The sequence below is a fragment of the Pinus tabuliformis genome, chromosome 8 (genome assembly GCF_031772625.1).
Source record: "Pinus tabuliformis cultivar Carrire ecotype Pingquan chromosome 8, CPIR1, whole genome shotgun sequence".
Classification (NCBI taxonomy): domain Eukaryota; kingdom Viridiplantae; phylum Streptophyta; class Pinopsida; order Pinales; family Pinaceae; genus Pinus; species Pinus tabuliformis.
Genome location: NC_142294.1, coordinates 1,816,555,374 through 1,816,568,130, shown reverse-complemented (window position 1 = coordinate 1,816,568,130; position 12,757 = coordinate 1,816,555,374). Strand labels below are relative to the sequence as shown.

At 39.6% G+C, this 12,757-nt stretch overlaps 1 protein-coding gene across 1 annotated transcript; it reads left to right on the top strand.

The window, feature by feature from the left end:
• Positions 1–8,973: 8,973 nt before the first annotated feature.
• LOC149243538 (uncharacterized) lies at positions 8,974–9,375 on the top strand. Its single transcript, XM_089371238.1, has one exon. It carries the CDS (start codon positions 8,974–8,976, stop codon positions 9,373–9,375), a length of 402 nt encoding a protein of 133 aa, XP_089227364.1.
• The last annotated feature ends 3,382 nt before the right edge of the window (positions 9,376–12,757 follow it).

Genomic DNA, 12,757 nt, shown 5'->3' with positions numbered 1-12,757 from the left:
AATTGAAGATAAATATGAATAAGTTGCTACAAGAAATGGGCACTAAGGGTGAAAGGGTACTAAAGGAAACTCATGATGAGAATAAAAGAAATGTTAATCATGATTCCATAGACGCTAATGTTGGATCGAAGACTCACCATATTCCAAAAATCGATATGAGGAAGTTTGATGGCAAGGATCCTGCCACATGGATATTACAGATGGAGCAATTCTTCGATCTCAATAATGTGCAAAACACACAAAAGGTACGTATGGCAACTTTATATTTGGAACCAAATCAGTTTGTATGGTATCAATGGCTTTGCTCTCGTAAACAATTTATCACTTGGGCAATTTTTACGGAAGAATTGATAGCACATTATGAGGATACAAAAAGCAACACTTTTTTTAGCCAATTGATAAGTCTCAAACAAAAGGGTTCAATAATGGAGCACATTGAGGAGTTCCAAAAATTGAACATAAGGGTAAAAGATATTCCAGAGGAGCATAGGATTGATGTGTTCATAGGGTCTTTAAAGGATAATATCCAACATGATGTTCGCCTTTGGGAACCTGATTCATTAGAGAAGGCATTCAGGTTAGCAAGAAAAATGGAAAGCAAAATTATGGCAACCAGGAAGCATACCACTCACAACTATAAAGACGGAAGTGTTGTTTCCCCTAGTCTTCCACAACCTATAAGGTTGACACCACAACAATTGGAAGAAAAAAGAGCAAAAGGGCTTTGTTACATTTGTGATAGCAAATACACTAAAGGTCATAAGTGTGCTGAGAAGAAATTATTCTACATAGATTGTGAAGAGGAAGAAGAAAGGAGCAAGAAAGGTCAAAAGAAGAGGATATACTCCAGGAACAAAGCCTAGATGAAGAACAAATAAATCCGACCATATCTTGTAATGCATTGGCAGGAATTACCACTCCTCAAACCATCAAGATAGAAGGACAAATCAAGAAGAAAAAGGTAATAGTGTTGATTGATTCAGGAAGCACCCACAATTTTATTCATTGTAAGGTAGCAAAAGAATTGAATTGCTTCCTATATCCAGCACCAGAGTGTCAAGTGATGATTGCAAATGGAGGAACAATAAATTGCTCTGGAAAGTGCCATAATATCAAGCTATCCATGGGAGAATATGTATTGACTAGCCCAATGCTTTCCATTCCAATGGGAGGTGCTGATGTTGTACTAGGAGTCCAATGGCTACAATCCTTGGGTACAATAGCTTTTAATTTTCAAGAACTTTTCATGAAATTTTCTACGGAAGGAAAGGAAGTTGAATTAAGGGGTATTGCAGGGAAACCAGGAAAGATAATCAGCTCTAATGGTATGACAAAGCTTCTAAAAAAGGAGAAAAGAGGTGTAATTGCACAATTATGTTCGCTAGATGTTTCCACATCGGAATCATCTATTTCTCCAGATCTCCAAAAAGTCCTGGACAATCATTCCAAGGTATTTGAGACTCCCAAAGGTCTCCCACCTATGCGTGATCATGATCATGCTATTCATCTGATTCCAGGAAGTGTTCCTCCAAACATCAGGCCGTACAGATATCCCTATGTCCAAAAGAGTGAAATTGAACGTATGGTTGCAGAAATGCTAGAGGCTGGTATAATTCAACCAAGTCAAAGTTCTTTCTATTCTCCAGTAGTATTGGTGCACAAGAAGGATGGATCATGGCGCATGTGTCCGTATTATAGGGAGCTCAACAAGCTCACTATTAAAGATAAGTTCCCCATTCCTATCATTGATGAATTACTGGATGAATTACTGGATGAATTGCATGGATCAATTTACTTCACCAAGTTGGATCTTCGTTCAGGATATCATCAAATCAGAATGAAGATTGAAGATATTCCGAAAATAGCATTTAGAACTCATGAGGGTCATTATGAATTTTTGGTCATGCCTTTTGGCCTTACCAATGCACCTTCAACATTTCAAGGTTTGATGAATTCAATTTTCAAACCATTCCTTAGAAAATTTGTGTTAGTATTTTTTGATGATATACTAATCTACAGCAAGTCTTGGAAGGATCATGTTGAACATGTTGACAGGGTGCTACAACTATTGGAGGAGAAACAATTATATGCAAAAAGATCCAAATGTTTCTTTGGAGTCCAGGAGGTGGAATATTTGGGTCATATTGTATCTCATGAAGGAGTTAAGGTAGACCCTAGCAAAATTAAAGCCATTAAGGAATGGAAAATCCCCACATCCATAAAGCATCTGCGAGGATTTCTTGGGTTGACAGGGTATTATCGCAAGTTTGTTAAGAATTATGGGAGAATAGCAGCACCTCTAACAACATTATTGAAGAAAGATGCATTTTCATGGACTCCGGAAGCAACAAAGGCCTTTGAACATCTTAAAGAGGCAATGTGCCAAGCACCGGTCTTAGCTACACCGGACTTCACAAAAACCTTTATTGTGGAATGTGATGCTTCAGGAAATGGAATTGGTGCTGTTCTAATGCAAGATGAAAGACCCATTGCTTTTGAAAGTCGTCCAATCAAGGGAAAGTTTTTAAGCAAAGCTATTTATGAGAAGGAAATGTTGGCAATACTCCATGCACTTAAGAAATGGCGACCCTACCTAATGGGAAGACACTTCAAGGTAAAAACGGATCATGATAGCCTTAAATACTTTTTAGAAAAAGATTATCCTCTGAAGAGCAACAAAAGTGGGTCACAAAGATGTTGGGTTATGACTTTGAAATCATCTACAAAAAAGGGAAGCAAAATGTGGTGGCAGATGCACTCTCAAGAAAGGATGAGGATGTGGAAGCATTGTTGTGCGCCATTTCTATTATCCAACCAGATTGGATAAACGAAGCAAGGGAGGAATGGAAGAATGACGAAGAAGTGTGGGCACTTATTCGAAAGTTACAACAAGATTCCAGTACATCTGATACATTTAGCTGGCAAAATGATTCGTTATGGTACAAAGATCGCTTATACCTCTGTAAGAATTCCCAGCTAAAACAAAAGATTCTTATGGAATTGCACACTTCTCCCTTAGGAGGGCACTCAGGATTTTTAAAAACTTACCACAGGGTTAAGAAGGAATTTTTTTGGGATGGCCTTAAATCAGATATTCAAAATTTTGTGGCAGAATGTTTGGTTTGCCAACAAAATAAAGTTGAAACAATTAAGACACCGGGTCTATTACAACCTTTATCCATTCCAAGCCAACGTTGGGAGGAGGTTTCAATGGATTTTATCACAGGTTTACCCAAGTCTGAGGGAAAGAGTGTCATCATGGTGGTAGTTGACAGACTTACCAAGTATGCACACTTTTGTGCATTATCACATCCATTTAAAGCCAGTACAGTTTCTACTGCATTTATGGAAACAATTCAAAAGCTACATGGAAACCCAAAGATTATTGTAAGTGACAGAGATCCCATTTTCACTGGAAATTTTTGGACAGAATTATTTTCTTGTCTTGGTACTCAGTTAGCTCATAGCTCATCTTATCATCCTCAATCTGATGGGCAAACTGAGATAGTAAACAAATGTTTGGAAGGATATCTTCGTTGCTTTGTATCTGATAAACAGACACAATGGGTCAAATGGTTGCCTCTGGCTGAATGGTGGTATAACACTTCCTTCCATACAGCAACAAAAATGACCCCATTTATGGCACTTTATGGGTATCAACCACCATCCATCACATCATATTTAAGAGAAAATTCTAAGGTTCGGGCAGTGGAACATCACATCGAACATCAACAACAAGTCCTCCAACTCTTAAAGGATAACCTCGTGTTGGCACAGAATAGAATGAAACAACAGGCAGATCATAATCGCAGTGAAAGAAGTTTTGATGTAGGTGATTGGGTATTCCTACAGCTACAACCATATAAGCAAATGTCCCTCAAGCAAGCTAAGAAGGATAATAAATTATCACCAAAGTATTATGGTCAGTACAAGGTGTTGCAAAATATTGGTACTATGGCATACAAATTGGAGCTTCCTGCAGCTTCTCGATTGCACCCAGTTTTCCATGTTTCATGTTTAAAGAAGGTTATAGGCGACAAGCTTCCAGTTCAAACAATATTGCCAGAACTTGACGAGGAAAGAAAAATTATATTGGAACCGGAAGCAGTCACAGAAACAAGAACTCGACAGCTACGAAATCGTTCAATTTCAGAGTATCTTATCAAGTGGAAGAACTTATCCGCTGAAGATTCCACATGGGAGGATGAGAATTTTATGCAGAAGCATCCAGAACTACTCAAGCGTTGAGGACAACACTTTTTTGAAGGAGAGGGGCATGTTGGGTCCCTATAATACTAGTGATTACCCCATTACTATTGTAGTTATACCCCTTATTAATATTGTTGTGCCCCTATTGCCCCCATATTGTTATTACTGTGCCCCATAGAATCCCTCTATTGTTATTTTTGTGGCTTTATATTATTATTGTTAGGTCGGCTAGATTATATTGTGACTCCTTAGACTCCTATATATAGAAAGGAGGTTTTGTCATTTGTATCATCCAAGAATTGTTCATTTATGTAATGTAAAGGAGGTTGCCCCCTCGAAGAGGCTGAATTCTAAGCCGTTGATCTATCTTTTCTATCTTTTCTTGAGCTGGTTTCATAACAGTTTTTTTCCAAGAAAATTTCACTTTGGCTGTCAAATCTATCCTTATAGCTCCCTGTACTAACCCCATACTTGAGCACAATCTCTGCAACCAAATTTCTTCCTTGCTTGCACGAGTTGCTGCCATGTCTTCTGCCTCTGTAGTTGATAGTGCCACTACAAATTGTTTCTTACTCATCCAACTGACTGCACCTCCAAATAGGTTAAACACATACCCACTTATAGATCTTCTCTGGTCCAGATCTCCAACCCAGCCTACATCAACAAAGCCATGAATATCCAACACTTTGTCCAATCCTGGTCTTCCTTGATAGCACAAACCATAATCACTAGTATCCACATGAATACCTAAAACCCCACTTCACTGTTGTCCAGTGCTCCTTCCCTAGTTTTGACATAAACCTGCTCAAAAATCCCACTGCATGTGCAATGTCTGTTCTAATACATACCATTGCATACATGAGGCTATTGACTACACTTGCATATGGAACACGGGACATGTCCTCTTCCTCTTCATGTGTTTTGGGACACTGTTCAACAGATAACTTTACACCTACAGGAATAGGAACCTTCACCGGTTTACTATCCTGCATATTAAACCTCTGAAATATTGTCTCGACATACTTCCTCTGATTTAACCAAAGCTTCCTCTTTGTCCGATCTCTTTTAATTTCCATGCCCAAAATATAGTTTGCAGCACCAAGATCTTTCATGTCGAATTTGGAGGACAAATGGGTCTTCAAATCTTGGATAATTTCTTTGTCATTTCCAACCAACAACATATCATCCACATACAAGACCACATAAATAACATGGTCACCAATTAATTTAAAATACACACAGTGATCTACTTTGCTTCTGGTGAAGCCAAGTCCCCATATAAATGTATCAAATTTCTGATACCACATCCTTGGTGACTGTTTTAACCCATACAGAGACTTCTTTAACTTGCATACCAGTTCTTTCTTATCCTTCGCCGCAAAGCCTTTAGGTTTCTTCATGTAAATCTCCTCTTCCAGATCCCCGTGAAGAAATGTTGTCTTCACATCCATCTGTTCTACCTCAAAATCAAATACATCAGCAATAGATAAACGTAATCTAATAGAAGTTACCTTGGCAACAGGAGAAAAAATATCACCAAAATCAATTCCCAGCACCTGGGAATAACCTTTTGCTACCAACCGAGCTTTGTATTTCTCCACCTTTCCTTCTACATTTATCTTCTTCTTGAACACTCATTTGCTGCCAATGGGTTTTCTTCCAGCGAGCAACTCCACCAAATCCCAAGCCTCATTTTTGTGCAAAGATGCCATTTCATCAACTATGGCATCTTTCTAGAGTTTTCCATCCTCTGAATCTACTGCTTCCTTCACAGTTCTGGGATCATTATCAGTAACAGATAAATCAAAATTTGAATAGAAAGAAGATGGACTATACCTTTTCGGATGCCTTCTTTCTCGAACTGATCTTCTCACACTCGGAGTTTGTGGCTCTTCATCTTCTGATTCCTCCTCTGTTGTAGAGTCTGATTCTTCCTCCTTAAGCTCAAACTTTATCTTCTCAGATTCCTTTGGTTTGAATTCATGTTTAATAACATCTTTACCTCTCTGAACACCACATCTCGACTGTACACAACCTTCCTTTTTACTGTGTTCTGTTGAAGCCTCGAAAATCGTTGCTACAACATGGGGGATGACCACCCGGTCCGGACCTTAAAGCTGCTCATTTTCCATTTGGAATGGTGGTTCTGACTGGTTCAACTAGGTCCAGTTACCTTCTCTCAGTCTCCAATGGCTTTAAAATATGACTTTCATTCACCAATGGAGAAGAGACATCAGATCAACCCTCTTGCTGATCAAGGAAGAAAGTGATCCTTAAGCTGATTTAGGGCTCAGCCAATCCACTACTAAAGTTTGCATCTTTGGGAGGACTTAAAAGAATGTAAAAATTAATTTAAATGAAAACTTATTCTTAAATGCAAGGAAAAGAAACTATCTTAATCCTATCTCAATTAGGCAGATATAGATCTAACCCAACCAAAAGCAACATATTTAAAATATTGGGATTTAAATATGTCTTATTTATAATGAATATCAAGTTAATGAAGTAGTTCAATTAACTGACATTATAGATATCAAAACACATTCTATTGAGACCTCTTAACTTAAATAATCAATCGACAACACTCAAGAAGAAGTTCTCAAAATGATTTTTGATCATTTAATCAGTAACTTGAATTATTAAACAATAATATGCGGAAGAAGTTCACAACATATCACTATTTATTAAACCAGCATTAAAAGATATATTTATGAGTAAATAGTTTCTCAGAAATCAGAATTCAACCCATAAGAGCAGAGATTAATAATAACATAAAATAGAGACAAATTACCCATACTAACAAAAGTGCACAAATATAAAAGTAAATTGAGACATTCCTGTCATCATAAAATGAAACCAGCATTTAAAACAATAGTATTCGAAATGCCAATTTATTGAATCCATTTCTCCAGCTCCGGTCTCTAATAGTCCTTTACAATGCCTGAGCTTCTGCTTTCAAAACAAGAGCTACAATAGTGCAAACTCTGTTCATTATACATAACTCAGAATGTAAAAGAAAAACCTCAATAATTTCTAGATCTGAGATTCCACTCCTCCCACCTACAATTCTAAATCCTTATTACAAAGGTGTTTTTATAATTCCAGAATTGCAGAGGAGAGCAGCCCCTTTTACATTCTGCAATCTGTCATTTATAATATTTCCAAAGGTATTTTTGAGAGGAAAGTTTGTTGAATAAAAATCTGCCCAATCAATTTTATTTGCTCAAAATTCCCATCTTTAATTGCTGGAGCATTCTCATTGATTGAGATCTTTTCTCCATATCTCTTCTACTATTTTCCTGTAAAAAAAATCAAAATAAATTAAGATGCAATAATAAAATCAAAATGCCATTTTTTGCATTAAAACAAATCCAATCAAATGCAATTAATTAAATAATTGAAAATAAAATATAAGATTTCTATAGATGCCTAGGGTGGTTTAATTGACTAAGGATATCATTGACGAATGGATCTATATTCAGAAGAGGCTTGGACAAATGAAAATGCAAAAAATAAAACTCAAATAATTGATTTTGTTTTTTAAAAATTCGGAGCTTGATCTTCTGCCTGATTTTTAACTCAAAAATTGACCAAATCTGTTAGTGAAACCTCCTCAGAAATGTTCTCTTTGATTTTATCTTTCCAATGAGCCATTCTCGGCCTCATTTGACCAAGTAAAATTCAATCTATGAGCCTTCAAAGTTGATGACTCAAATCTAGCAGAATTATGGAAATTCTGTTGTTGAGCTAAAATCAGAATTTTAATTAAAAATCTAATCCTAAATTAGACTCTAATTATCTAATAATTAATTCTGATTTAATTGTTAATTATAAACTAACTTATTCTAATCAACAATTAATTTTAATTAAATTAAACTAATTATATTTTATATATTGATTACTTTAATTAATTTAAAATTTAATATTTAAATATTAAATATTTATTTTAACATTAATTTAAACTACCCTACCAATACATTTACGTTACCACTTCACTCATACGACATTCACACTACCACTTCACTCATTCATATGAGTGAGAACTTGAAGCTAAAAAAAACCAAACCACAAAGCTCATACAAGACTTTGGTTAATACGGCACGCCCTTGAATTTTTGCAATCGGAAGATCGCAAAAATGGAATTGTTGGGGTTTGTTAACAATGTTGCGATTAAGGTCCCACTGCTGAGACCTAGCCGCCACTCTACTCCTCTGCTCCTGTCGACTGCTCGGCCCTCGGGCTGCTTGGTGGGGTCCGTAGGCCTCCTGTGGGCTCTTTCCTGTGAGGTGCTCCTCTGCGTGGTGTCTCTCTACGCGGTTCTCTGTCCTGAATCTGCTGGGACTCCCTTCACTCTGTGCGTAGCTCCTGATATGGCTTGTGGGGTTTGATCCGCTTACAATGGATCCGCCCCCTCCACCCCCCCATTCCGATGCTAAAGCCTTCCTTAAGCTTCTGGAATCCCTGCCGAAGAAGAAAGCTATAGAATTTGCGAAGTTCGTGAAACGATTGGATGATATCCCAGAGATCTCGCTTCCTCCTGAGGGTCCGATCAAGGTCGCCCTTTCCCTGGCTGAGAGAGCTCTGGTAGGTCAGTTTACAGGCCTCTGGCCCTCCCCCAAATCCACGGAGAGCTGGATTGCTAGAAACTGGGCTTCGTTGATTAAGAATGGAGTCACTTCGTATTTCTTAGGGAAGGGATTCTTCATGTTTTAATTTACTGATAAAGAGGATAAAGATCTGATATTCCGGAACGGCCCCTACTTCATGGGCCCTCAGGGGTTGTATCTCAACAAGTGGACACCTGATTTTGACCCTTCAGTTGACGTTCCCACAGTCGTTCCTGTATGGGTTAGGTTGCCCAATCTGCCTGTGCATTGCTGGAATTGGGATTCCCTAAAGCATATCGGTAACACCTTGGGAAAATTCATCGACCGAGCAAATAACAAGGATCAATTTGACTATGCAAGAATCTGCGTTGAAGTTGACCTGGAAGTTGGCTTGCCTGAGGCAATAAAGATCAGGGTTGGAAGCTGGTCTCATGTTCAGAAGCTGGATTATGAGCAGCTCCCGTTCAAGTGCAGGAAATGCCAGGTTTATGGCCACTTGGCTCGGAACTGTCCAAAGAATACTGAAATGGAGAAAGGAAAGGATGAAGGCTGGACCTAGGTCAAAAGACCCAAAAATGCCCACAAATCCAATCGAACAGGAAATACAAAAGGCAATGGTTCTCAGGTTACCCCTAGAAATCAAACCCCTAACATGGAAGAGCAAGGAAACAAATACACTCTGTTAAGCCCAGCTTTGGAAGGTTCCCTAGAACCAGAGACACAGAAAGAAGAATCGATCCCCAAGGAGTCCCTCAAGGAACCAATACAGGTGGAAAGCAATGAAGACAGACCAAAAGAGCCTCTCATTGAAGAGACAGAGGAGGTGCAAAGCTCAGAGGAATCAGAAGAAGAAGGTGAAATAGGAGCTTCGCAAACCTCGGCCAGAAGATCATTGAGAGGTCGAAAATCTGTGCGGGAAGAAAGAGAATAAGAGACCTACAAAGACAAGCTCCAGGGAAGTCAACCAACCCTTGAGAATCTTTTGGCAAATACTCCGAAGAAGAACAAAAATCAGCCCCAGAGCTCTAAGGGAGCTCACCACTCAAAATGCAAGTGATGAATATTGTCTCCCAGAATTGCAGGGGATTGGGGAGCAGAACAAAAGAAGAAGCTATAAGAAGCCTGATAAGAACAGAATCTCTCGACATTCTCCTCATCCAGGAGACCAAAATGGAGGATTATGCCTTCCTCCAGATCGGCAAGAAGTTGTGGAAGCAAAGCAAAGGACAAGCAGTCTCAGCTCGAGGTGCTTCTGGTGGACTGGGCACTATTTGGAATGCAAACAAATTTACAAAGATCAAAGAAGTTAAAAATACCCATTGGTTGTTCTCAAAAATCCAACACACAGATACAGATACGATACTCTCTCTATTCAATGTTTATGCTCCCGTTAGCTCAGCAGAGAAAAATCTCTGTTGGGACTCCATAAGGAATCTGGCAGATATTGAATACTTAGCTAATATTATTATAGCAGGGGATCTTAACCTAACATTATCGTTGTCTAAAAAACGTGGAGGAAGCATAATCAGGGATTCGGCGCGGGAATGGGTTGAGGACTTGTTTCTCGACTGGGATATGATCGACATCAAGCCTTCGGCTGGGAAGTACACATGGACAAACGAAAGAATTGGTCCAGGTCACATCGCTGCAAGGTTAGATAGATTTCTCGTTCAAAGCTCTTTTCTTCTTCTTGGTCTGGAATCTAGAATGCATATTCTTCCTTGCAGTGTTTCTGATCATCTTCCCATTAAACTCAAGCTGCTAGCTCATTCGGATCAAGGTCCCATTCCTTTTAAATTTAACTCTCACTGGGCCAAGGAGCAGTCTTTCTTGCCTCTGATAAAAGAAACCTGGAAGCTCCCTGTCAAAGGCTCTGCATTCTTTGTTTGGGAAGAGAAACTCAGGAGAGTCAAAGCTGCTCTAAAGTCCTGGGTAAAATCCTTACCAAATCCTGTTGTGGAAAGAAAAAGGATCCAGGAGTGCCTCGAATCACATCATTTGGTTTCGGAAAATGCTGAGATCACTAAAGAATTACTTGACAAGGAGGCTAATCTTCAGCGCATGCTCCTTAAGGCTAGCTTGGCAGAGGAAGAGTATTGGAGATTGAAATCCCACAGTCTTTGGCTCAAGGCAGGAGATAGAAACTCTTCTTTCTTCCATAAGCAAGCTCAGGCCCGAAAATGTTACAATTCCATATCTGAAATTAAATTTGAGACTATCACCCATAGAGACATCAGTAGCATAAAGAATGTGGCCTCCATTCATTTCAAAAATATTTATAGTGAAGAAGAGCCCGCCAATCATGCTTCTTCCCTGGTGAATGAGGTGCCATTCCTGATAACCAAAAGAAATAACCAATTTTTGGAGGCTGAGATCTCCAACCATGAAATAAAAGTCGCTCTCCTCGCTATGGAACCAGATAAGGCCCCGGGCCCTGATGGTTTCACTGCCGGATTCATTCAGATCTGTTGGCAGATTGTGGAGAAAGACCTATGCAGAATGATACGGAAATCCCAAGAGTGCCAGAAAATTGGGGGAAGTACTAATTCGGCCTTCTTGGCCCTCATTCCCAAGGAGAAAGGAGCCAACTCCTTCAGTCGGTTTCGCCCTATATCCCTTTGTAATATAGGCTATAAGCTGATCACCAAAGTTATTGCCAACAGATTAAAAATCATCCTCCCGGACATCATTCCTGCGAACCAGGGAGGATTTATTCAGGGAAGACAGATCGTGGACAACTTCATCCTGGTCCAAGAGGCGATCCACTCTAGTTTGGTTCGCAAAGAGAAAGGTATGGTTGTCAAGCTAGATCTTGAGAGTGCCTTTGACAGAGTGAGACACAGCTTTCTGTTGGATGTCCTGCGCAAATTTGGATTTGGCCCCAAATTTATTAACTAGATTAAGGCCTGTATCAGTGAGCCTTGGATAGCCCCTCTGGTGAATGGGAGGGCCTCAGATTTCTTCAAAGCTTCTCGTGGTTTGAGGCAAGGGTGTCCTTTATCACCTCTGCTCTTTGTCCTCCAAGCTTCCGTTCTCAGCTTCCTCTTGAACAAAAAGCAACAGGACCAAGATCTTATGGGTCTGAACATTGCGAGAGGGGTTAATAACATAAATCATGCGTTATTCGCGGATGATTCCCTCTTGCTGGGTGCTGCCTCTGTGTCCTCAGCTAAAAGCTTCAAAGAAGTGGTTGATGATTACTGTGAAGACTCTGGAAGCAAGCTGAATAAGGGCAAATGCCAGGTCTACTGCTAGAACACCCCTTCCTCCACACTACAAGCCATCTCCAGTTGTTTTGGATTCGCAGCATCCTCAACTTGGTCCTCCTTCAAGTATTTGGGCCTCCCTATCTTTCAAAAGCGTGCTTTCCACAGAGATTGGTTGCCCCTTCTGGAAGAGTTCAAGACTAAGATCCATTTTGGGGTTTTAACTGGCTTAACCTAGCAGGGAAGTCAGTTCTAATAAAAGCTATCCTTAACAGCCTCCCCATATATCAATTTGTAGTGATGTTGGCCCCTGTTGGAATCATAAAGAAAAAGGAGGATCATATCAGAAAATTCTTTTGGAAAGGTGGGAAAGCTAACGATAATAAAATCCCTCTATTAAGTTGGCCTAAAGTTTCCATGCCCAGATTGGAAGGCGGCCTGAACTTTAAGAACCTTTGCAGGCAAAATATGGCGTTGGGAGCAAAATTGATCTGGAGGATCATTGCCCCAAATCCGGGGTGGGCTCAGCTCGCCTTGTGGAAAAAGTTCTTTCGTGGGCAGAGGAAAAGGTGCTTAGATCACCCCAAAGCAAACTCTAGCTCGCTAATTCAAAAACTCTGTGTAAAATCCTCCTCGCTAATCAACGATCATGCTCATTGGATTCCGGGTAATGGCAAGCAAATCAGGATTTGGGAGGATCGTATAATGGGCTGCGACCCTCTATCTGATGATCGC